The 22,829-nt window shown below is 33.4% G+C and overlaps 13 protein-coding genes across 13 annotated transcripts; 8 read left to right on the top strand and 5 right to left on the bottom strand.

Annotated features, from left to right (window-relative positions):
- Window positions 1-991: 991 nt before the first annotated feature.
- On the bottom strand, window positions 992-2,458 carry TPHA0C03890 (uncharacterized protein; the record flags this gene model as incomplete). The annotated part of the gene is made up of 1 exon (XM_003684926.1): window positions 992-2,458. The coding sequence occupies one exon, from the start codon at window positions 2,456-2,458 to the stop codon at window positions 992-994; it is 1,467 nt and encodes a 488-aa protein (XP_003684974.1).
- Window positions 2,459-3,306: 848 nt separating this feature from the next.
- On the bottom strand, window positions 3,307-4,296 carry MTC2 (Mtc2p; the record flags this gene model as incomplete). The annotated part of the gene is made up of 1 exon (XM_003684925.1): window positions 3,307-4,296. One exon carries the CDS (start codon window positions 4,294-4,296, stop codon window positions 3,307-3,309), a length of 990 nt encoding a protein of 329 aa, XP_003684973.1.
- A 464-nt stretch (window positions 4,297-4,760) lies between these two features.
- YPF1 (aspartic endopeptidase) lies at window positions 4,761-6,476 on the top strand (the record flags this gene model as incomplete). Its single annotated transcript, XM_003684924.1, has 1 exon — window positions 4,761-6,476. One exon carries the CDS (start codon window positions 4,761-4,763, stop codon window positions 6,474-6,476), a length of 1,716 nt encoding a protein of 571 aa, XP_003684972.1.
- A 649-nt stretch (window positions 6,477-7,125) lies between these two features.
- Window positions 7,126-10,296, top strand: SEG1 (Seg1p; the record flags this gene model as incomplete). Its single annotated transcript, XM_003684923.1, has 1 exon — window positions 7,126-10,296. The coding sequence occupies one exon, from the start codon at window positions 7,126-7,128 to the stop codon at window positions 10,294-10,296; it is 3,171 nt and encodes a 1,056-aa protein (XP_003684971.1).
- A 282-nt stretch (window positions 10,297-10,578) lies between these two features.
- PDL32 (putative ADP-ribose 1''-phosphate phosphatase) lies at window positions 10,579-11,370 on the top strand (the record flags this gene model as incomplete). The annotated part of the gene is made up of 1 exon (XM_003684922.1): window positions 10,579-11,370. One exon carries the CDS (start codon window positions 10,579-10,581, stop codon window positions 11,368-11,370), a length of 792 nt encoding a protein of 263 aa, XP_003684970.1.
- Window positions 11,371-11,901: 531 nt separating this feature from the next.
- SWP1 (dolichyl-diphosphooligosaccharide-protein glycotransferase) lies at window positions 11,902-12,738 on the top strand (the record flags this gene model as incomplete). The annotated part of the gene is made up of 1 exon (XM_003684921.1): window positions 11,902-12,738. The coding sequence occupies one exon, from the start codon at window positions 11,902-11,904 to the stop codon at window positions 12,736-12,738; it is 837 nt and encodes a 278-aa protein (XP_003684969.1).
- A 130-nt stretch (window positions 12,739-12,868) lies between these two features.
- Window positions 12,869-13,423, bottom strand: IMP1 (endopeptidase catalytic subunit IMP1; the record flags this gene model as incomplete). Its single annotated transcript, XM_003684920.1, has 1 exon — window positions 12,869-13,423. The coding sequence occupies one exon, from the start codon at window positions 13,421-13,423 to the stop codon at window positions 12,869-12,871; it is 555 nt and encodes a 184-aa protein (XP_003684968.1).
- A 351-nt stretch (window positions 13,424-13,774) lies between these two features.
- On the bottom strand, window positions 13,775-14,548 carry SRL4 (Srl4p; the record flags this gene model as incomplete). The annotated part of the gene is made up of 1 exon (XM_003684919.1): window positions 13,775-14,548. The coding sequence occupies one exon, from the start codon at window positions 14,546-14,548 to the stop codon at window positions 13,775-13,777; it is 774 nt and encodes a 257-aa protein (XP_003684967.1).
- Window positions 14,549-15,212: 664 nt separating this feature from the next.
- On the top strand, window positions 15,213-15,965 carry LUC7 (Luc7p; the record flags this gene model as incomplete). The annotated part of the gene is made up of 1 exon (XM_003684918.1): window positions 15,213-15,965. One exon carries the CDS (start codon window positions 15,213-15,215, stop codon window positions 15,963-15,965), a length of 753 nt encoding a protein of 250 aa, XP_003684966.1.
- Window positions 15,966-16,601: 636 nt separating this feature from the next.
- Window positions 16,602-18,074, top strand: TPHA0C03790 (Nup35/Nup53 family RNA-binding protein; the record flags this gene model as incomplete). The annotated part of the gene is made up of 1 exon (XM_003684917.1): window positions 16,602-18,074. The coding sequence occupies one exon, from the start codon at window positions 16,602-16,604 to the stop codon at window positions 18,072-18,074; it is 1,473 nt and encodes a 490-aa protein (XP_003684965.1).
- A 541-nt stretch (window positions 18,075-18,615) lies between these two features.
- On the top strand, window positions 18,616-19,869 carry RAM1 (protein farnesyltransferase; the record flags this gene model as incomplete). Its single annotated transcript, XM_003684916.1, has 1 exon — window positions 18,616-19,869. One exon carries the CDS (start codon window positions 18,616-18,618, stop codon window positions 19,867-19,869), a length of 1,254 nt encoding a protein of 417 aa, XP_003684964.1.
- Window positions 19,870-19,999: 130 nt separating this feature from the next.
- Window positions 20,000-20,440, bottom strand: SRP14 (RNA-binding signal recognition particle subunit SRP14; the record flags this gene model as incomplete). The annotated part of the gene is made up of 1 exon (XM_003684915.1): window positions 20,000-20,440. The coding sequence occupies one exon, from the start codon at window positions 20,438-20,440 to the stop codon at window positions 20,000-20,002; it is 441 nt and encodes a 146-aa protein (XP_003684963.1).
- A 551-nt stretch (window positions 20,441-20,991) lies between these two features.
- On the top strand, window positions 20,992-22,605 carry TPHA0C03760 (uncharacterized protein; the record flags this gene model as incomplete). Its single annotated transcript, XM_003684914.1, has 1 exon — window positions 20,992-22,605. One exon carries the CDS (start codon window positions 20,992-20,994, stop codon window positions 22,603-22,605), a length of 1,614 nt encoding a protein of 537 aa, XP_003684962.1.
- Window positions 22,606-22,829: the final 224 nt, after the last annotated feature.

Here is a 22,829-nt window from a genome sequence, read left to right as displayed (position 1 = left end):
TGCAGGACAGGTAAATGTTTAGAAACTAGCTTCCTTTTATAGTAGCAGATATAGTATAGAATTTATCTTTTGATGACTTCCCACCATGAATTCAAGACTAAATGAGGACTTAATCAATTATCAATTGACGTCCAAAAAAGAGCTCAAGCTGCAGGCAATTATTACTGAGAATCGGAAAACACGAATGACAACTATTTTTCATTTTGTATTTACGATTCCGAATTTATTACACAGATAAAGGTATAAATGAAAAGTTATATTTCGCCATTTCATTCATTTTATCGTAGCTGTCGGTGCAGATGTCGGTGCAGATGTCGCTGTTGTTTTCGATATTCAAATTAGTTAACTGTGATAATTAGTCCTTAATCTTATATCGTTCAGGGTTTCCAAATGTCCAGTTTCCTAATCCACTAACCACATCAAAATTTCGAAAAGTTATCATGTTTTCTGTAAAATCGCGCAGAAAATTGATGCAAAAAACCCGAATCCAAAAAATCAATACGAAAAGCAAAGTGATGTCAGTTGCAGAGATCGGGCCGTCCTGCTAGATTCGTAAATGCGTCAAGAATTCCCAGTGAAAAGGGGCAAGGAGGATGGTCCCTGGGGAACTCATCAATGTCGATATTTTTTTCGAAATGTCTACCATCATGGTACATAATTTAGGACATTATAGGTCAAGTTTCACGTTTCTGTTTTTGTGGTGTATTTGATAGGACACCCGAGATGCAGTTTTTATTCAGAGGTGTGCTGTGTGTGCTGTGTGTGTACGAAATAATGAGGGAAGATATATAGATAGACACCAAAGGCATTCATGCTTTGTCCTAGGTGATTAGTGTGCTTACTATATTGACCAGGTATCGTCGATGTAATTATTTATTAGGTGAAATTTTTGTCTATATATCTGAGCTTGCTCAGTAGAGAGAGATAGTAGTAGTTATACGATGAACGCATTCAAATAAATGCGATGTTGTTTTTTTTGTTACTTTGTTGCTCACAGGAATAGGAGATTAGCAACTGCAAATGGGATTATCTGGGCCATTATTCTTAGAGAAGCGACACTAGGTATGGCGTCGTTGGATGCAGTTCTGCTAGAAACCGGTGTTGGAGAAGAAGACTGGCGTGTGCTTGATGTCACTAATGTACTCCTTCCCACTGATGTAGTGCTCGTCACTGATGTACTAGGTTTCATGCTAGGAGAGAGTGATGGCGATTTGCTGCCGAAAGAACCATTGGTAAAGGGTTCATTGGCCAGGAATGACGTATCGATTAAGATGGCAGTTGGGAGTGCGAAACTGGAGGTTACAGATGGGGTTTTGATTCCCGCAGAGGACACACTGGCACTGGACTTAGGGTTAGTGTGAGTGCTTACAGCTTCAGTGCTGCTCATTTGTCTACTAGTGCCTTTACTTGAATCACTGCCTGAAAAATCAGCAATGACAACGCCAGACGTGTCAACAGCCCTGATCACAAGACCTAAATTCTCGGAACCATCTGCATATCCAAGTTTCAAATAGTTAGCAGTGCCAGTGGTATTAGCGAAGAAACTATCTTCCGAGTTGTATTGTAAGTGACCTCCACTGACAGAAAATCCAACGATCACTGAATTTGTCTCATCCGTACATTTTAGTGTTTTATCATTGCCTACACTCATATAACCACCGTTGAAACATCTGATGTACCCTTCGCCTGTAATATGACCAGAGAATTGAGTTAGTTCTCTACCAGCTGCTGCGGAAGATGCACTAACACGTAACGTGTTATCGGTACTGTTAATATAAACACCGTTATATTGGAATTGGGAACCAGATCTGATGGTCATCATACTGAATTCAGCTGACTTAGAACTAGAACCGGAAACAGACGTCATGGAATTTATCGAACTCATTATAGCTGAAGTGACAGAGGTAGTGGAACCGGATACGGTGACGTAGACATTTGGTGCAACAGCACTGTTTGTGGCAGTAGAGATAATAACTTGAACGGAGGCGGGATTTGGTTCAAAACTAGATATCGTGTTCCCATTAGAATCACTACACTTAGCTAGTACACTATCGAATGAGGAATCAGTAGTGTAACCGACTTTAAATACATAGGAATCATCTACTGGCAAAACATAGAATGAGGCATCATTATTATATGCTAAATAACCACTTCTTACAGAAAAATTAGTGGTAGCTTCATTACTGTCAGTTGTAGTTCTTAAATTCTTATTTTCATCAATATATATATAAGAACCGTCAGCTAATTTGATATAACCGAGATCAGTAACTACACCTTTAAACTCAGTTCCTGAAGAGTTATCTTCAAAATTGATTACTAGTGTGTCATCAGAAACATATATTTGGTCACCGTTATAAGATGCACCAGTTCTCACTAAAGATAAACTGAATTCAGCACTGTCACACTTGACAAAGTTAAAGTAAATGCAAAATAGAAAGAAGTGTATGCTAAATTTCATTGTGTCAGTTTTCAATTACTTATCTATATGCAAATTCAAATAGTATTCGATTAATGTAAAATGAGTGTCCAATGCAATAGATATTTTTATAACTAGCTACTACAGCAAATAACACAATCAGATATACACACACAGACATATACATATACACATACATATATATATATTCTTGTCAAATAAAACAAACACAATTAATGCAAATTCCAGTTTTTATTGGAAGTCAATAGGGCCAATAACTGCAGTTGAACTAGAAACAATATGCCAATCTTCATCTGTAAGACAGGCACACATCACTCTGCAATTGTAATTGAAGAACTAAGTGTATAAATCTTTGTTATTGGTCTAACAATTAACATATATCACAGTCGATATGGTCAATTGAATCGTTCGAGATCTAACTGTGTGCTAGGTCCCGCAGCAGACCATTCCTAATTGGGCGAGACTAGCGATAGTGCAGAATATATGTCGTAGCAAGAAGATGACGTATTTTTGGTTTTCGAAATTTTTTATTGAACACAATAAATCTAATTTCCTAAAACAGACACATATAACCTAATTAGTCGATTTACAAATTGCATCAAATGCAATTTCGTTCAAAATAATCGAATTGGGATATATGCTATTTCCTAATTAGGATATACATATAACAACAATGTATACACGGTATGGGATAATAACTGGATCGATGTTATCCAGTGGGTAGAACGATACTGACCAATTTGTTGATCGAAGTTCGAATTTCGAACTTCGTCCTAACTTAAATGAGATAGGGCTTCCATGCATGTTAAATAGAAGAATGCAGTTTTTTCATTTCGATAACATATCGGCCTGTGAAGATGTTTTTGATCTCAAATAGGTGGGATTACTTTTCGTAGGACATCTCTAATTACGATTTCTTGAATTAACAAAGGATTCTGTCTATCAACAGCATCATTTATCGTATGCAATTTTTCGATGAAGTCATCGATCAATTCTTTATTACTACCGTAAGAGACGCTAACATCCATTGACGAATCCCGAATTAATATTAAATGGAATGGAAAATACATTAAAGCGGCTAGTCTAATATGTTCTGACATTATATATAGTGTTGGGGTCTTTTTTTTTACATCAGGATCGTTAGTTGAAGTCTTAAGTTCTACTGCTGCAAATTGAGATAAACGGATAACTTTTGATAGTAATATTACATCTTCTAGCGACCTAGGATGGATACCGCCTCCCTTTTGCTTGTATGATAATGTATGCATTCTCAAATGAACTATAACGTCTAATACGTACCTTTTAACTCTAGGATCAACATGAATATCATCGAGCAATCTTTGTTGCGCAAGATTAATCTTGGCATATCTTGTATCATTATTTCCCGAGCTCAGGAGTTCATCGTACATTTCAATATGTTTCATGTCTTTAATAACACAAGACATCCAAATCGAGTTTCTTAGCCAATCTTGTGTGGCAATTGTTTCCTTAGTCCTTGCATTCGTGCAATCAAAATACAGTAAGCCTATGAAAATATGATTCAAACCTGGGGCTCTCAGATATCTAACTAAATTTATCTGATCCTTCGATTCCAAATCTTCAACGTTGCTGATAATACTAATTTTAATTCTTTGTCTGTGTACAGGAGGTATAATTTCGAATTTATCTAATATTTCAATATCAATACCTTCATAATCTTCACCAATTCTAGTCTCAATTATCTCGCTATTTTTAAGCAATAGAGTTTGATCAATATTCTGTTGGTCTTCATTAATAATGCAGACAAAACTCCTACGTAAAATAATACTGAATTGCAATATATTGCGAAATGCAACTAAAGTTTTCAACTTATCATCCATAATATCAATTTAAGTTAGAAACTAATGGAGGTACAGGAACACCAGAGGGATACTTCATGAGTCTCTTTCACAACCAAGCTATATAAGATGTCTCAAGTATAATTAATCTAATGTTTCTACAACTTAGTCTGAATAATTGGACATGACCAACTTTTTATTTCACTATATAGTTTTATAAAACCTTATCCCACAAAATTTGCGCTCATAATTAAGTATTTCACTTTTTGCCGTATCTTACAGTTGTAACATTCACTATTATAGATTACTTTGTCACATTTGTTAACTCATTCAATATGACACCTGAATACTTTCTAGATGAACAATTGCAATTGCAGAATTCACTGTTTGCTGTTTATATATACATACATACTATAATTTCCTTTTTGTTTCTATCAAGTCGCATTTGCCAGTTAAATTAGTAAACATCGAGGCCAGGCAATTGACATTTACCAATACATTTTGAGATGAGAGAATCTATTGATTCAATTAAAAATTATATATGGGCTTTCTTGGTGAAGAATAGTTCACCAGAATTACCTCATATAGATAATGATGATTTGAAGAACATCTTTGAAAAGGTTAATGACATATTACAATCCAAACAATCTACTGTTAATTACAAATTTGAGAAATTAACTAATGAACTTGGTTTCATGATTACGAAATTGGTATTCAGTTATTCTGTTTATATTAATTATTTCATATTGACAGTCCTTGCTTTGTCTTTAGTTATCGTTGGTTCTTTTGGTTCGATTACTTCAATCCCTTATACTGCTTTACCACCAACCAAGATCCATCCTCTGTTTCATCCAACTGATCTTGATGTTGACCAAGACTGCCATATTGTCTACAAAAACGATAAAGATTCAAAGAAAAAACACGATATTATGGATGAAAAACATGCTATAATATTACCAATTACATCAAGCATAGCATTATGTGGATTATATATTGTTATCAAAAAATTCGAAGTTCAATGGTTGAAATATGTTATGTGGATGTTAACATTGAACATGAAGATTGTAAATCTACCATCCACAAAATTTGTAGTTACCTATATTTTCCATGCTTTTTCCCGTACGTTAACATCCATCACTAGAAAATGGGATCCATTAAGTTATTCTCCAAGGTTTAGATTAACTTTGTCTGATGATAACGAGGCAATTAATGCAAATAGTGGTATCATAACTAACTTTGGTTACAAAGAATATCTTGAATCCGATGATTCCAAGCTGTATTACCAAGCTACTATCGACGAAATTGATAAAGATTCAAGTATTAAATTCTTCTACAGGAGAGAATTTATTGAACCAAGTTCTGTAACAGCCAAGAGACAAATTTTCAATATTTATTTTGATAATGCTTCATTTTATGCGTTTATCTTTAGTTTAATTTCTACTGTAATGTATCACTACTTTTCCGACAATTGGTTAATGACAAATATTGTTAGTGTTAATATGGCTATCTGGGCTATTTCCAATTTGAAGTTAAAGAATTTAAGATCTGGCACTCTGATCTTAGTTGCGTTGTTCTTTTATGATATATTCTTCGTATTTGGTACCGACGTAATGGTAACAGTTGCCACAAACATCGACTTACCTGTCAAATTAACTGTACCAACTAAATTTAATACATCAGAAAGCAAGTTTGAATTTGCAATGTTAGGATTAGGTGACATTGCATTACCAGGAATGTTCATCGCAATGTGTTACAAATTTGATATTTGGAAATATCATTATGATAATACCGATACAGAATTCCATTTATTAAATAAAAAATATGCCGGCAAATATTTTATTGTAGCATGTGCCAGCTATACACTGGCTTTAGTAACATGTATGGTTGCATTGACAATATATAACACGGCTCAGCCGGCACTGCTATACATTGTACCAAGTCTAGTGATCTCAACGGTATTGACTGCACTGATCTCTCGTGAATTTAACTTATTTTGGACTTTCCAATACGACACAATCGAGTTGGGAGAGAACATGTTAGAAGTCGAAGACACTGACAAAGGGGTATCGACAAAAGCAATGACATATGCCGAGTATATCATGACAGACAATGACGAAGATGATAACGAGGATTATACAGAAGAAGATGCACTAATGGACGAAAAATATTCTGACTACGATTCCGAAGATACAGATGACACTATCTCTATGAGTCAAGAATAAACGCAAACGCCAATGCCAAATGTCAACCTCCTTATTGTTAAAACCTTCTCTCATCTTTTATATACAATTTGTATTTATATACACCTTAATAAAAAACCATTTATTTAACTTCTCAATACCAATGAGTGTAATGGTACCTTCAATGTCTCAACCATAGAATTATCTGTCCTTAAAACTCCCTTCCTATTTTATCATGTCATGAAATATCTTGACCCTAAAAGTTCATCACTTTTATGTTTTTTGACCTTTTTTGTTTATGTCGAACAAATTTCCAAGTTTGAAAAATACGAAATTTTAAAATCATGCAAGTATGATAATTCTGCAACTTTTTGCAGACTTGATTCAACTAATTAGTAACTTCTATTTATGCATTGAACCTCTTTTCTAGCATTTATTGCATTCTTGAATTCTGCTTTGATCATTTCTGTTGTTATTTCTTTCTGTCAATTATAATATAGGTGTAATTGAGGAGAGTATCACAGGTCAACTTTCATTTAAAAGGAGTTGAACAAGAATTATATTTTGTCTATTTGATCTCGGTCGTTTTAGAGTTTGATCTAGTCTAAATACAGTGAAACATAGAAATAGAAAACATATTCTGGCAGGTTCCTGTACAGCTGAATAACAAAAGAATTAAGAAACAGGATCAATGTTTAGAAGCAGACGGTTATCTCGTCAGCCAGAAAAACCTGTGAATTTAGGGGCCCTCGCTGCTGCTTCTGCGATCGGTAATGCCATGTCAGGTAATGGAAGAACAGTAGATGCAAATAAAATTCCACAATATAACACGAACGATCCATATTCTAGGAGGAGTTCAGGTATATATGGCTCAAATTTGAGTGTTGATCGAACTTCATCAATGAGATTAAATTCACTTTCCAAAAAGGAAAAATCTCCTAGCGTTAGGCATGAAAATAGGAAGCGTAATAACCAGAATTCTAGCAGGAACAACAGTCTGACTAACAACAAACTTCACACTAGAAAGAGTGTTGATTCCTTACCAAGAAGTAGTTCTATGCCTAATTCACAGCAAAAAAATAACATAACGTCTGAGTCGACATTGCGAAAGCAGAAGAGAATTAGTTCTGTTACTTCGTCAGTAAGATACAACAGTATCGATAGCGTTAATAGTATCAACAGTAACGACACTCGTACAAACAGCATTAATAATAATAAGCATAATAGGAGGAGAACAAGTAAAGCTTCGGACGTAGATGTAAAGAAAACGTTTCAAGAATTCGGAGGTGGTCAAGTACCTAACGTCTTGACAAGAAGCACCAGTATGATGATTAAAAAATATATACCGGGTCCAAATGGGTTGGTTGCAGTTAACGTAGAGGTACCGGTGGAACAACCTGTAACTAGCAAAGTATTACGTCGTTCAGTTTCTACCGCCAATTTAGTAAGTAATTCAAGAGAGCGTGCGTTGACATCTAAAACCTCTACTCAATCATTAAAAGAAACTACCAAAATGTCATCTAGGTCTTCATCATTATCAAGCTTATCTTCTTCAAAATCGTTGAAGAAAACAGCTCCAAAAGAATATACAATGAAATACGACTCACCTAATGACAGGAGAACCTCTTCATTGAGTTCGCAGAATAGCCATTCACCAGTAAGCAAAAATTTGAAAGCATTGAATGAATCTCATGAAATGCATTCTTTCACTACGAGGCAGCATAAAACATTTTCCGATGACGTATCTCAACCTTTAATGGAATCTGCATTGGAAGAAGAGACAGAAATAGAGTTAGAAAATGATACTACTAGATTTTCTGTCAAACCTTCATTTGATAAAACTAATTCTATAAACCATCCAATTATCGATCAGTCTGAAATGAATTCAGTCGCTGAATCAAGTACACCCTCGAAGATAAGCCTTGGTAAAATAGAAATTGAATCCAGTTTGAAGAGTAAGAATAAGTTTGAAGACAACTCCAATTATTTATTTAGACAAGAAATTCAAAATACTAAAGAAGACAATAACAATCGAGATATTAAACGAGATTCAATAAGTACTGTTGAAGATGACTTAAGTCCAAAAAGGAAAGAAATGAGACGATTAATATCTGACTCTATACTATTAGAAGAAAGCATGAACGATACCAATTCTGAATTGTCAACATTGGAAAAAAATAATAGTAGCAAATCCGAATCTGACTTTAATAACCAAAGTGATATTCAAAATAATATTGATGACAACAACTCAACTGGAATTGCACCCATTGATAAAAGAATATCAAGGATTTCTGTTACTTCCTCAGATTACGCAAGTTTAAACGATGAGAAAAAAGAAATACTTAAATTATTCGATGATTTCAATAACGGTGCTCAAGAGAGCGATGTTGAAGATGAAAATGTAAAAGAAGTAGAAGAAGATAAATTAGAATATCTAGATTTAAATTCAGTTACTTCTACTCTCGAAGATAGAAAATCTTTATCATCATCGCAAGATAGAGAAAATACAATTATAATTGAAGGAAACGGCAAAGAATCAAACACTGAGCAAGCTGGTCAGGATAAAAAAGCTGAGGAGACGGAACATGAAGAACCATATGATGTTAGCAGTGCTGCTGTTAATGAAAACTATCATACAAGCTATTTAGATACATATGATACATCTACTGATTCTAATCGCGATAGCAATTTGATTGCAATTGACAACATCTCCATTGGAGATAAATCTGAAGAGATAATCCCCTCAAGAGAGGAAGAGCCCAAAAAGGAGACTTCTAAGTTAGCCAAAAATATCCGTGAATCTAGTCCATTTTTTAAACCGGATGTTAAAGCTGGGGAATTAACTTCTGTTGCAGCCTCGAGTAAAAAAAACAAACGTAATTCAAAGATTTCCCCAATTAAATCTGCTATGAAAAAAAATACATCTAACTTAAATCTAGTATTAAATTACAATGACAACCCTTCGGCAGCAAATCAAGCATATCTATCTTTAACAACAGCGGAAAATACTAGATTAAATTCAGGTTTGACAAGTTCTGAAAATGTTTTACGCAAACCAGCTACGTTAAAATCGAATAGAAATAGTAAAATTATCAACTATCCAAGAAGTCAATCGATCAATTCAGATATAAATGGATTGAAAACAAAAAATGATCCTCAAATAAATATAGATAGATATTCTAAATCCAATATCAACAGTAATTATCAAGCTTCACAAAGTGAGCAAGATAATATTCCAAAACGTCACCCTGGTCGTAAACAAAAGAAAACTGTTACCGGAACTCGACAACCAATACAGAAACAATCTAATAGAATGTCCATGCAAGCAGCCAATACGCAGTTGTATCCGAATGAACCTGCTCCTAAAAGATCCAGTTTCGAAAAGCAAAGAAATATTGATTCTAAAATGGGCTTCAAAAGTATGTCTCTGAGAGATAGATTAGAAAATGAACAGGGAAGTGAACAGCAATCTCACCAACATTCAGCATTAGCTGACATTGCTGCAAATGGATGGAAATCAAGATTTGTTGACTCGGACGATGATGATTCCGACTTTATGGGCATTCTCAATGCTCCTAAACCTTTATATATGGAAGCAGGTACGATGGATAGATCACTTTCAGAGGTCAATTCTCAGAAGATAAGCAATAAAAAAAGTAAACTATCTCTAAGATCCGCTAGCATGGTTGACAAAGTATCTGGACCAGCTACAAATGTACAACCTTTCGAAAAACAACCAACGAGAATGACTATGAGCTCTCAGAGTTTACAGAAAAATAATGATGAATACCAAAGTACTCCAGAGAAGAAAACGTTTGGTACAAAGCTAAAGAAGTTATTTGGTAGAAAGAAGGACAAGTAGTCAATTCGCCACGGACAAATTACATAGATTATGTAGAACTATTAATATCATAATTTGTATTATTATAGTATATTTATCGTCAACTTAAGGTAAGCTTCGGATAATTTTCAGAGGAGATCGATTTAAATTTATAACATTGCACTTCGATATATATATATTGTAAGAAAAAGGGAACTTGCTGTGTATGATCAGTATATCTTGACTATATGAACAATGTTCAGTCTTGAATGTACAGGGATTTTGAATAAATAGTGATATTAATCTACCAGTCAATTAATAAGTATGCTAAGGATTATTTTATGTGATAGCAATACAGAACTAACTAAATTATGGCATAAGTCATTACCAAAGATATTAATAGAGAAACGTCAATTAAGGATAATCAATGACAATTTTAAGAATTTGACTACAAGATACATCACAACCAATAAAATAGATGGTGTCGATGCAAACAGATGCAGTGTTGTCTCACCTGGCAATTCTTTTGGTTTCTTAGGCGGTGGGTTCGATTTGGCCTTGTATGAGAACTATGGTAAGAAGCCTTTTGAAGATTGGGTAAGATCAAAACTAAACCATGAATACAAACCGGTTGGATCACTAACCATATTTGATACACATGAATATCCTAACCATAAAATTGATGCCGTTAGATATATTCAACATATCCCAACCATGATAACACCATCTAAGCCTCTTGCTTCCTCAACTGCTGATAATAGTAACTTGATTCAACTAGTTTTCAATACGATGTGGGTTGCGCTGAATAACGTACCAGAAGATGTGAATACAATAATCATTCCTGGACTGTGTACTGGATACGCAGGCGTTTCAATCGAACTCTCTACAAAAGTAACATCTTTTGCAATTACATTGTTCTATATGAGAACACGCATCTCCAAAGACCTTCTAAATAAATTGATAATGATTCACATGGGAAACGATTATATACCATTTTATTCTAAAGTGATAGAGAGTGAATTGAATACGTTAGGCCTAAAATATAGTGACCTTAAGGCACTTGAGTCATGTAATGAAAAGATCATCTTCCCAGCTCAATTACTGAGACTACTTTAACCCACTCAAACAAAGAGATAAAGAAACAGGAAAACATATAGAAGTAATGTAGCAAGAGAAAGGTGCCATATTTCATATATATATATATATATATATACTTAGCTCTTATATAAAATAAACTTAAGCACTTAATCATCGATGAGGTTAGGTATTGCACTCCATAAATGTACTATTAGTTACCCGTACAATGCTCTTATGTCAATGCAATCGGAAGCCTGTGAGTTCACCGAAACAAATTTCCACCAAAACTCTTAATACTGATTCTTATTTAAAATATAGGCTATAACCATACTCAATTTATTCAAATATAGTTTGAACTAAGTTGCATTGAGTAAGCTAGTTGCATTATAATTACTTAGATAATATTAATAGTTGTTTTTGTTGTGGCCCATTTATTTATCGGTTGAAAAGTTTCAATTGTTGCTGAGTCGAAGGGATTTGAGATCGCATATTGCACATACAAAGATATATATATATATAAATATATACGCAACATTGAAATTCAATAACACTCTTTATATCTAGTGGAAAATGCAAATTTCAAACGTGTTAGCCCTTCTTTTTATTTTCACTTACAGATGTTTAGCGTTAAAGGCTTCGAATTGTAAAATAAGTCTACTAGGTGATGAAAAAAATAGTTTATCGATTGACAGTATCGAATCTACTAATTCAAATCCAGCAGTGCAGGATGTCATTAACGTTTCAAAGTTAGATGCTATTATAGAGTTCAGTTATGAAGTTTCAGAAGCTTATGACCAAACTCACCTATTGATTGGTTACCCAGAGGCTAATTTAGAATCTTCTTTAGAAGGAATTGTGATAAAGGATGGTGACAAAACTAAAATTTTATACAAAATAGAATTTTCTAACCTATCAAAGGCTCTATTGTCTAAGTCTATTATTGAACAATCTCCAATCACTGTATCTTTACTACTGGCAAGAAATGGCGACTCCAAAAATATATTAAATGAAGTTTTCCAAGTCCAGTTAGCAAAAGATATCAAAGTAAACTATGAAGCTCCATCAAGATATGGTATAAAAGATGAGATTACTTTCAGTTTTAGAGAACTAGAAAGCACGGCACCTGAATATATTTGTAAGGTATTTTCTGTAGTAATGGCAGTTGCTGCTCTAGCTTTACTCGTTACTTGGCTAACTAGCGGTGTTATCTCATCTGTTAAATTTCCAAGTGGTTCCCAATTTATATATTTTATTGTATTCATTGGTTTGATAGGTGGTATTGAATTTGTATTTACACAATACTTTTTAGGGTCCTCGATCTTCGAAACTCTGTATTACACAGCTCTTTTGGCTGCGCCAGCTGTTCTAATCGGTACTAAGTTTTTAAGAGGATTCAACGAATTATAACTTTATAAACAAAAAGAAACATATATAGTTAAATCACATAATTCTGTATATTTTCAATCATAAAGAATAAAAAAAGAATATTAAAATTTTATGAACTCAATATCAGTTGCTTCTGCATATTACAGCCATCTTAACTTTCCTCATCTATGAATGTATTCTGTATCTTTCTGAACCCTAATATATTTGACAATGAACCGTTCCAGAATGGTTGGTTAAAGTCATTAGCAGCAACAATTTTTCCTTTAATCAACCCCATTGGAATTGAATTATATGTTCTTGAATCAAGTGAATGGGCTAAATTATCACCAGTGACCCAAACGTGGCCGTTTGGAACTTTTATATAAGTATTAAAGGGTTCATCAGAATCACTTTTCTCCCTATATATCGAGTCACTAGGGTCAACTAATATATAATCACCAGGCATTCCTGTTATTCTCTTACATACTCTATGATTTGGATCAGTTGGTTTGACAGCGACTATACAATCACCTAATTTGCAGCCTCTGCCGTTCTTATACTTCTTCACCACATGGACGTAATCATTCTGCACAGCCAATGTTGGTAGCATAGACTCCCCTCTTGTCTCAGTAAACTCATAAATGTATGAATGGGAGATGTGAAGAAAGCAGATTGATCGAAGAAAATACGAAGAAACAGTTAAAATTGAACCTATTGTTGTCGTCATTATGGGCAACTGATTAAACAAAATTGCAGAAAAAACAAACCTCAATATGATTGTATGATCCACTCATATGTTATATTTGGTGCTAGTCAAGTACCTTTAAGTATATTGGTTTAATGGTATCTCAAAAATAATCCTTAAATAAAAAAGATCCAAAATTTAATATTTCAAATCTTCCATCTTTAAAAAGTCACAATTCCTAAATCTTTGTCATCTTTAACTGAAAAGAGTGAAGGGCAAACGTCAATAAATAATGAGCTCTATATTTTGCATCAACCTTTTAATTAGATTGCATTATTTACTTAATTTTGATTACATATACATAGATACCAGCTATTTCAATAACCTATTTAATCAGAGTTGAATGGGACCTCTTTCGCCATTTTTAAGATGAGAAACTGCATTAATGGAAAGTTGTTTACAACTTGATACATACTCAGAATAGTTCAGATGTTTATATGGCAAATAGAATAGTATGTTTTTTATATCCAAGTTCTTTTCCCAGTACATTTCGTTAAGTTCTGATACCAAAGAGTCATGATATTGGTTTAATGCCATCTTAGAAGTTCTGAATCGCGATCCTTCCCAACTGTAAACATCTTTTATATCAATGGATACATTTATCACATAATAGAAATCTGGATTAATGAAATTGTTCAGGAAATATTTAGTTGAGACCATTACATTCTCTAAATTAATCATTATTGTTTTTTGAAAATATTTAACATAGTCACTGGATAAGTCATTACACTCTGTGTTGGAGTCTTTTAATATAGTCTCAAACTCAAAATTGATATTATTTAGAAAAATGGTTGGAGTCAATTTTGTTTGAGCAACCTTATTTATTGCACTCTTCATATGATTCACATCTTCAAAAGAATCGCATGGAATAAAATAGTACTGTTGTTTAGGGGAGTTAATGTCTAACAATAGCTCATTACTATTATCAAGACTGTCAATGTTGACCACCACGACGTCCTCATTTATCAATTGCTGACATAGTTGTGTACCAAATGCGTCTGATCCACCTAAAAGAACAACAACATCTTTTGGATTCAAACTCTTACCTAACCAACATAAATCGTAGAAGGACTTCATACTATTGTATATGCCATTAAGATCAAACATCGTTTCTTAGTCTTAGCTGTTACTGAATTTTAAAAGGTTAACCTTTGGTCCTTAGGCTATGTTGTTAACGGAAGAATCATCTTCAAACTTATGTAGGTGAACAAATATTAAATATGTATCTATCTCTATATATATATTTATATATATATAATTATCAATTGTTGCCCATGCATTGCAATGCAAGACTCCAACACTAATAAGTTACTTTGTTCTGACATTTGCCACAAAGATTTAGCATTTACTCAGAAGAGCCCATTCAGTAAGTGACAGTAACGTCCAAGTACACGCTTTCAAGAGATAACTACTACATCTCTAGAATTCCTCTAAACAGCTTCTGAATTATATACATATGTGAATATAGTTAATGTATTATGCTAGATTCTTGTATATGTTTTAATCAGAAAGGCTTACTTCTTCTAACATTAATTCTATGCTGAAGCTTTTAAATCAAAAACAGAATCTTAGAAGAAATCCAATTTCCAACATTTCAATTACCTTTTGATAAAAAGCTACAATAGTCTTGCAAATGTATTATAAAGGACATGTAGATTAATATATGAAGAGCAATAATAGTGTTTGTTAGAGTATAATATATTTCTTCAGTGTTTTTGTTTGGTTTATTGTAAGAGAGATCGTTGAATTCGGTGAGGTGTGATATTTCAATATGGCTAGAGCAGTTGATGAGCAACGAAAAGTTTTGGACCAGTTGATGGGCCAAGAAGGTATTAGATCTGGTGAAAGAAGAAGGTACCATAAGAGCAACTATAACCATAATGATATTGAGTTGCAGGATGCAAGAGTATGCAAGGCGTATTTAGTTGGCGAATGTCCATTTGATCTGTTTATTGGAACTAAACAAAGCATGGGAAACTGTCCTCAATTGCACTTAACAAAGCATAAATTACAATATGAAGCATTGAAGAAGGAGGGGAAGGAATTTCTTGAATTTGAAAGGGAGTATTTTGTCGTACTATCCAAGTTTGTTAATGATTGTAATGGTTTGATCCAATCAGCATTAAAGAACCTGGAACATACCGTGGAGGAAAAAGAGAGAATTAAACAGGTTACAGAAGAGTTGGATATATTAGACTCGAAGATTGGACTTATGGACCAAGAAATAGAGTGCTTGATGCATACGAACGAGGTGACCAAAGCCATGGCACAGTCAGTTAAACTAGAAGAATTCAGAAAGCAGAGAAAGCTATTGGCTGCGAAAGTGAGGAGTATTACAGAAAATGTTGGTCAAATGGCGCAACAGAAGTTACAAGTTTGCGAAGTGTGTGGTGCATATTTATCAAGACTGGATACAGATAGAAGATTAGCTGATCACTTTTTGGGTAAAATACATATCGGATATCTAAAGATGAGAGAACAATTGGACATCCTAAAGCAAAAACAGAAATACAGGCTACGATAAAAAGCATACTGCGATGCATAAATATATAGACACATGAGCAACAGCATATACATAATTATATATTTTCTGTAATAATAAACAATTAGGAATATCAAAGACCCTATTTCTATTGCCGGTGTTTATATCAACAGAAAGAGTACTTCCAGTAGATAAAAAACGATTTTAACTAAAGGAGCACCTTTAACTAAACAATCTAACACTAATATGCTTACCAGGAAGTTTCATGGTGCTGTTGAACCCAATGGATCCTAACTATCCTAAACCATCTTAACGTTTCTATAAAGCTTACAGCTTACACTGTAATTTACCCGCATAATATCTCTATAGATTCGGAATTTCAAAAAATTTTTTATTTGAAAGTTTCAAGAAATCGATTTATTTAATATTATAAACAAGTAATCATAAGAATAAACTATTTATTAATTAAACTGTAAATTGGTCTTGAACAACTGTTGCCACTATCTGTTGATATTCGAAGGTCTTATACATCTATCCAATTGCCACGCTAATCGATTGCTTTGTTATTCGTTGTGCAGAGTTCAATCACTGTTGAAAAAGGTTTTATTTCATTTATTTTGTTATAGATAACAGTAAGAAGAAAATAGACATATTATACCTTACAAACTTTTAAAAGAGATGTTTAATTCAGGTACCAGTTCCAACAATAACAGGTTTAGTAATGTTTCCATTAATTTCCTGCAACCATCTGAAGACACTTCACAACAACAGGGAAATCAACAGAAGACTTATCATCAACTACAAAACAATTCTCAGCAATCATACATACAACTGAATAATAAAAACAAGCCTTTATTTGCCAATGATCTGCAGTCACAATTTGATACAAACATGAAAGGGCAAGAACCGGAATGGTTCAACAACCCGAAAAAGAGAAATATCCCACAGAATGTGATAAGAAGAAATGTGAATGAAAATAACGAACTAGGTAAACAATCATCAACTATTACTTCATCAACATCTTTTTCTTCAAGTTCTAATGCTTTAACCACAAATTCAGGTTTCGAAAATATGTCATTTGGATCAAGAAAATCTACAAATCTATTTAATTCTAAAAATGCTCAGAACAAAAACTTAGAAGGTAACAATATACTAGTGGATTCGAATGAAGCTCCACCTACTTTATCGTTACTTGATTGGCAAAGGGAAGAAGAGTTTGGTGTTTCTTCTAAGCTGGGAAATAATTCATCTGGAATCTTCATGGAATCTCTAACAAGTAGCAATATAGCATCTGGTTTATCGCCTTCATTATCATCAACAAACTCTTCAAATCAAATACTTTCAGCAAGTGCTTTTGATTCGAAGCCTGTATCAAGTTTATTCACATCTCAAGAGGTATCAGGAACTTCACGTTTCGAAGAGAACAATTCAAATACAATTACACCATCTTCTTCAACAATGCACGAAGGTGCTGTTTTAGTTTTTGGATATCCAGAAAGTATTTCTAACTCAATAATCTCACATTTTGCTAAATTCGGTAATATTTTAGAAGATTTCCAAGTCCTACGTAGTACATCTGGTATAACCGCATCAACTTTAAAGACTTTTACGCAAAACATTAATAATAATAATGAAATGAAAAAGAAATACCCGATTTATACCGGCGACGGATGGGTAAAATTGACATACGATTCGAATTCCTCTGCTATCAGAGCTTTACAAGAAAATGGTATAGTTATCGGCGGTTCCTTAGTTGGTTGCATCCCATATTCCAAAGCTGCTGTTGAACAATTAGCTTCATGTAAAATTGAAAAAAGTGATGATATAGGCAATTTTAATTTCAGTTCCACAAATAACATTAATTTCAAGACGCCTTTACATAATAATAATGATAAAGATGATAGAACCAACTCTCCTTCAGAGCTAAATGGAAATACCAAAACCCCATCATATCTTTCTCATAGATTAGATATAAAAGATGGTAAATCATTGTTCCTACATAACGCAAACACTAATAATCACAACTTTTTAAGAACTCTAGAAATGAAAATGCGCCATCAAGAAGAACTTAATATACAACATAAGCAACAACAAACAGCTGGTTTATTACATAAGGTTAATGATTGGTTATTTGGTTGGAATGATTTGTAATATTACTAGTCAAGATAATATAAATTCTACCATAGCATCTCTTTTAAACTTTAACTTATATACGCAATAGTACATATTTTATATAAATCCATCCTGCATTAAAGTGCTACATAGATAGTTTCTATGATACATAACTATAAAATCAAAAGAAAAAACTCTCTTACCTGTATGAAATGGTCCATTAGATAAAAAAACACAATGATCTATATATTCAATTACGTTACGAAATGATTAAACTAATCTTTAAACTAAATATAACTAAGTCCTTTGACAATTGTCTTAGTTTTAGAATGTTTCATCTTGAAACATCTCATCTTACCAAGACATTCCTACGCACTTTTAATCCGGACATCGTAAAAAGTTTCAATAACGAAGTTGATATAAAAATGTACCAACCTTTAATAAAACGATGGATGGTTTGATGAATTTTTGAGTTTCATGGGTCATAATCATCATGTCATTGAAGGGTTTTATAATCATATATATATAGTTCACTAGTTGATAATTACATCATTTTTAATCTGTGCAGTTCTTCGATAATATGGAAAGAAATCTGAATAGGTTTAAATTTATTAATAATAAATTATTAGGTAGGAAAAAACCTATTATAGAAAGGGAATTATCAAGCGAAGAAGAAATGGATGTCATATCAGATACATCAGATTATCAAACGGAAACAATTGCTGATAGAAATGAGGTATTGAAAGATTGTTTACCGTTACTAGAAGACCCCGATTTAGAATCAAAATTGAATCGTGATTTTTTGAAAATGTATTTAACTGCTGCTTTTTCACTACAATTACCATCACAAATGACTGCACTAGATGCATCACAACCATGGATACTGTACTGGGTTGCTAACTCCCTCTATATGTTAGATGCTGCTTGGCTTACTGATGATCATAAGAAAAGATTAAAAGAGAAAATATTTGTTATATCGCCCGATGGTGGTCCCTTTGCTGGCGGTATAGGACAATTACCACATGTTGCTGCTACTTATGCTGCTATCAACACTCTAACTCTTTGTGATAATATTGATAATAGTTGGGATCTTGTAAACCGGGATGCTATTCTTAATTGGCTACTTTCAATAAAGCAAAAAAATGGTGGATTCAAGACATCTTTTACTGTGGGGGAAAATGATACAAGAGGTGTATATTGTGCGTTGAGTATTGCATCATTATTAAATATAATAACTCCAGAGCTTACTGAAAATGTATTAGAATATCTAATAGCATGTCAAAATTTTGAAGGTGGGTTTGGTGGATGTCCTCAGGAAGATGAAGCACATGGAGGGTATACATTCTGTGCAGTTGCTGCTCTTGCAATTCTGGGTAAACTTGATTCGATCAATATTCCCAAACTAATAGAATGGTGTGCCACTAAACAATACAATGAAGAAAAAGGTTTCTGTGGAAGGAGCAATAAACTGGTGGACGGATGTTACAGTTTTTGGGTTGGAGGTACTATTGCTATCTTAGAGGCTTACGGATATGGTGATTATATATTTGATCATGATAGCCTTCGCGAATACATACTTCGTTGTTGCCAAGATGATAAAATGCCAGGATTAAGAGATAAACCAGGAAAGCGTCCTGATTTTTACCACACAAATTATGTTCTATCTGGGTTAGCCATTACAGAATACAAATTCGATATTTTGGATAAAACTAATGCTACCTCGATTATTGTGAAGAAACGTGATAATATAGGATATTCAGAACTAAACCCAGTTAATCCAATTTATGGCATTCCAATAGATGTCGCATCAAAGATATATGATCATTTTAGGTAACATGGAAACAAATATGTACCCATAACTTCAAATAAAAACTACATACGCATAAATATGGAACTGATATATTTTAAATTATACATGTGCTGATAATTTGCTAAGAAATTACTCTCTTAACTTTCTTATTTATTTAATTCTTTACAGATTTTTTTGATTTTAATGCAGTCTTCGTACTTCTCTTCTTCTTCTTCTTCTTAACTAAACCATCCATATTGGTTCTGACTACAGAAGAATAATCTTGCCAGAATTTATCCAATGAACCTGCGGATATTATAGTTGAACACTTATTTTTACCTTTGTGAGAGCCGTACGATGCTCTCACTAATAATGAATATTCTCTGTCGTTGTTATTTGGTTTGATTGAAGTAACGGACAATGATTGAGCTTGGGTAGATACATCGTAAGCAGGTTGATTAGTGACATCGTATTCAGGTTTCAATTCAACTTCATCATGTTCCACCAGTCTCTTTAAAGTCAAACGTACTGCAATGTTACGTTCATTAGATATTTTAAAATATTCAGCAACCTTCAAAAGAAAGTCTTCTGAACTTAAACATCCACTATTCACCATTATTTCTATCACGTACTTAGAGATCTTAAACTTTGTAAAATAAACGACCAAAGAGACTAAGCCGATTCACCAAATTAAACCCTTTAAAGTAATATGCAATCGTCCAAATTCTAATCGAACTTCCAATAGAGACCCTTTGCAATTGTACCTATATATTAGAATATTCAATTAATTCTAATGGTCAATATATATCTGCATTTATCAATACTTAATGTTTAAAGTTTAATCTGATATTGAACATTTTTCAGTTAGTCTTCAGGCTTTGGCACGTGACATTAAATGATATTTAAAACCTTTTGTAACTTTTGACTGCAGGTAATGACCAAGACTTTAAACGACTTGGTCAAGGTTTAGCGGTCACAATTATACCTCAGCGTTGAGGATATGCTACATATATATTAACGTGCTGTAGCATCCTTAACATTAATATATATATGTGCAACCATAGCCTAGAAAGAGAAACTAATTAGAGAATTAGACAAATTTATAAAGTCGTTAGATATTATTCTATGAACACAAGTGGTTAAATTGACATTCCATATAAATAGATCATGAACTTAAGGCGTGTGTTAGCAGATCCTAGGGTAAGAGCATTTATAGGAAGTAATATTGTCACCCTGGGTGCTGGTACACCTTATTTATACTCATACTATGCTCCACAATTAATTGAAAGGTGCAATATACCAATCTCTACCACTAGTGGATTGTCATTATCCTTAAATATTGGAAGTTCTTTGTTTGGATTTATTGCAGGTATGATTGTAGATAAAAATCCAAGGGTTGCCTGCTTAATTGGCTCAATTGGCACGTTTATTGCATATACAATACTTGGGTATTGTTACGAATATCGAATTTCCAATTTTTTCTTATTGTCTCTTTCATTGTCTCTTTTAGGTTTCTGTTCTGTATGTGGACTGTATTCTGCAGTTACATGTTGCACTATCAACTTTCCCAAATATAGAGGTACAGCAGGTGCATTTCCTGTATCTTTATATGCATTATCAGGTTTAGTATTTTCTAACCTTTGTCCATTTTTCTTTGGAACAGACATACGAAACACTTTCAGATTTCTGTCAATCGTATGCTCAGTAATGTTACTAATTGGTGCGCTGACAATTGTAGTATTGAAAACGCCAAATTCAATGGAAATTCCAGAGTATGAACTGAGCTCTCAAGCAGAGGCAATGACTCCAGAGCTTAACAGTCAAATATTTGCCGAACCTAAAGAGCCATCTACACCTATACTACAGCCATCTATTAGCAAGTTTAGCTCCCCAAGAGAATCGCTCCTTTCACCTAAATCTGCTGCAAATCCACTAGTTATTCATACCCTGGATCATCGACAATTCTCGACGTTTGATTCTACTGTTCCAATCAATAGTTATCAAGATTCAATAGATCACACATTCACTGACCAACAAAATGAGAAAAGAACCGTTAATTCTGTCATTGTGGCATTAAAAGATTACAGATTTTACATCCATTTTTTTATTCTGGCAACATTGCAAGGTATTGGGCAGATGTATATTTATTCTGTTGGTTATATAGTTCAAGCTAATACTGAGAAAATTGATATTGGTGGTACATCAGCTAAACTAGAGAAAATGCAATCATTACAAGTTTCCATTCTGTCTTTAATGTCATTTTCTGGGAGACTAGTTTCAGGACCAATTTCAGACATATTAGTGAAGAGGTATCGTTGCCAGAGATTGTGGAATATTATTTTTTGTTCTTTGTTAACACTTTTTGCATCCTGGATGATCCTGTCTAATTCGAGTACACACAGAGAGACAGATACATCTACTTTGAACACCTCTAATTATTCCACAATATCATATTGTTCCATGCTATTTGGACTAGGATTTGGCATAATGTTTGGATCATTCCCATCAATAATAGCCGAGGCATTCGGCTCGGAAGGGTTTAGTACCATATGGGGTCTAAGTACATCTGGTGGTATCGTAACTGTTAAATTTTTTGCTTCTTTGCTAGGAAATGAATTATCACATAAGGCTGATTCATTAACCGGAATTTGCCAAGAAGGTAGCCCATGCTATACTGACACATTCACAACAGTGCGATACTCTACGGTATTAGTTCTTGTTTTCACTTTGGCATTAATGTTTAATATTCACAATAAAAGCAAAAAAAATACTTACAATTAATCAGCATATATATTTTGAAACGTTTAATTTGATTTATGTCCAATTTTACAACTAGAGATTAGTTACTGACTATAATTTTATATTAAGTTTATTAATTAACTTTTATCGAATTATATTATACAAATATTTATTAACGAATTCACTATAGTCAACTGTAGGACATTTTAATATTCTTATTTACTTTTTCCAAATTCTATTATAATCGTCTTTCCAAATTGATTGGA

Source organism: Tetrapisispora phaffii, chromosome 3 (assembly GCF_000236905.1).
Source record: "Tetrapisispora phaffii CBS 4417 chromosome 3, complete genome".
Classification (NCBI taxonomy): domain Eukaryota; kingdom Fungi; phylum Ascomycota; class Saccharomycetes; order Saccharomycetales; family Saccharomycetaceae; genus Tetrapisispora; species Tetrapisispora phaffii.
The sequence above is the reverse complement of the archived record's forward strand: the minus strand, read 5'-3'. Positions and strand labels throughout refer to the sequence as shown.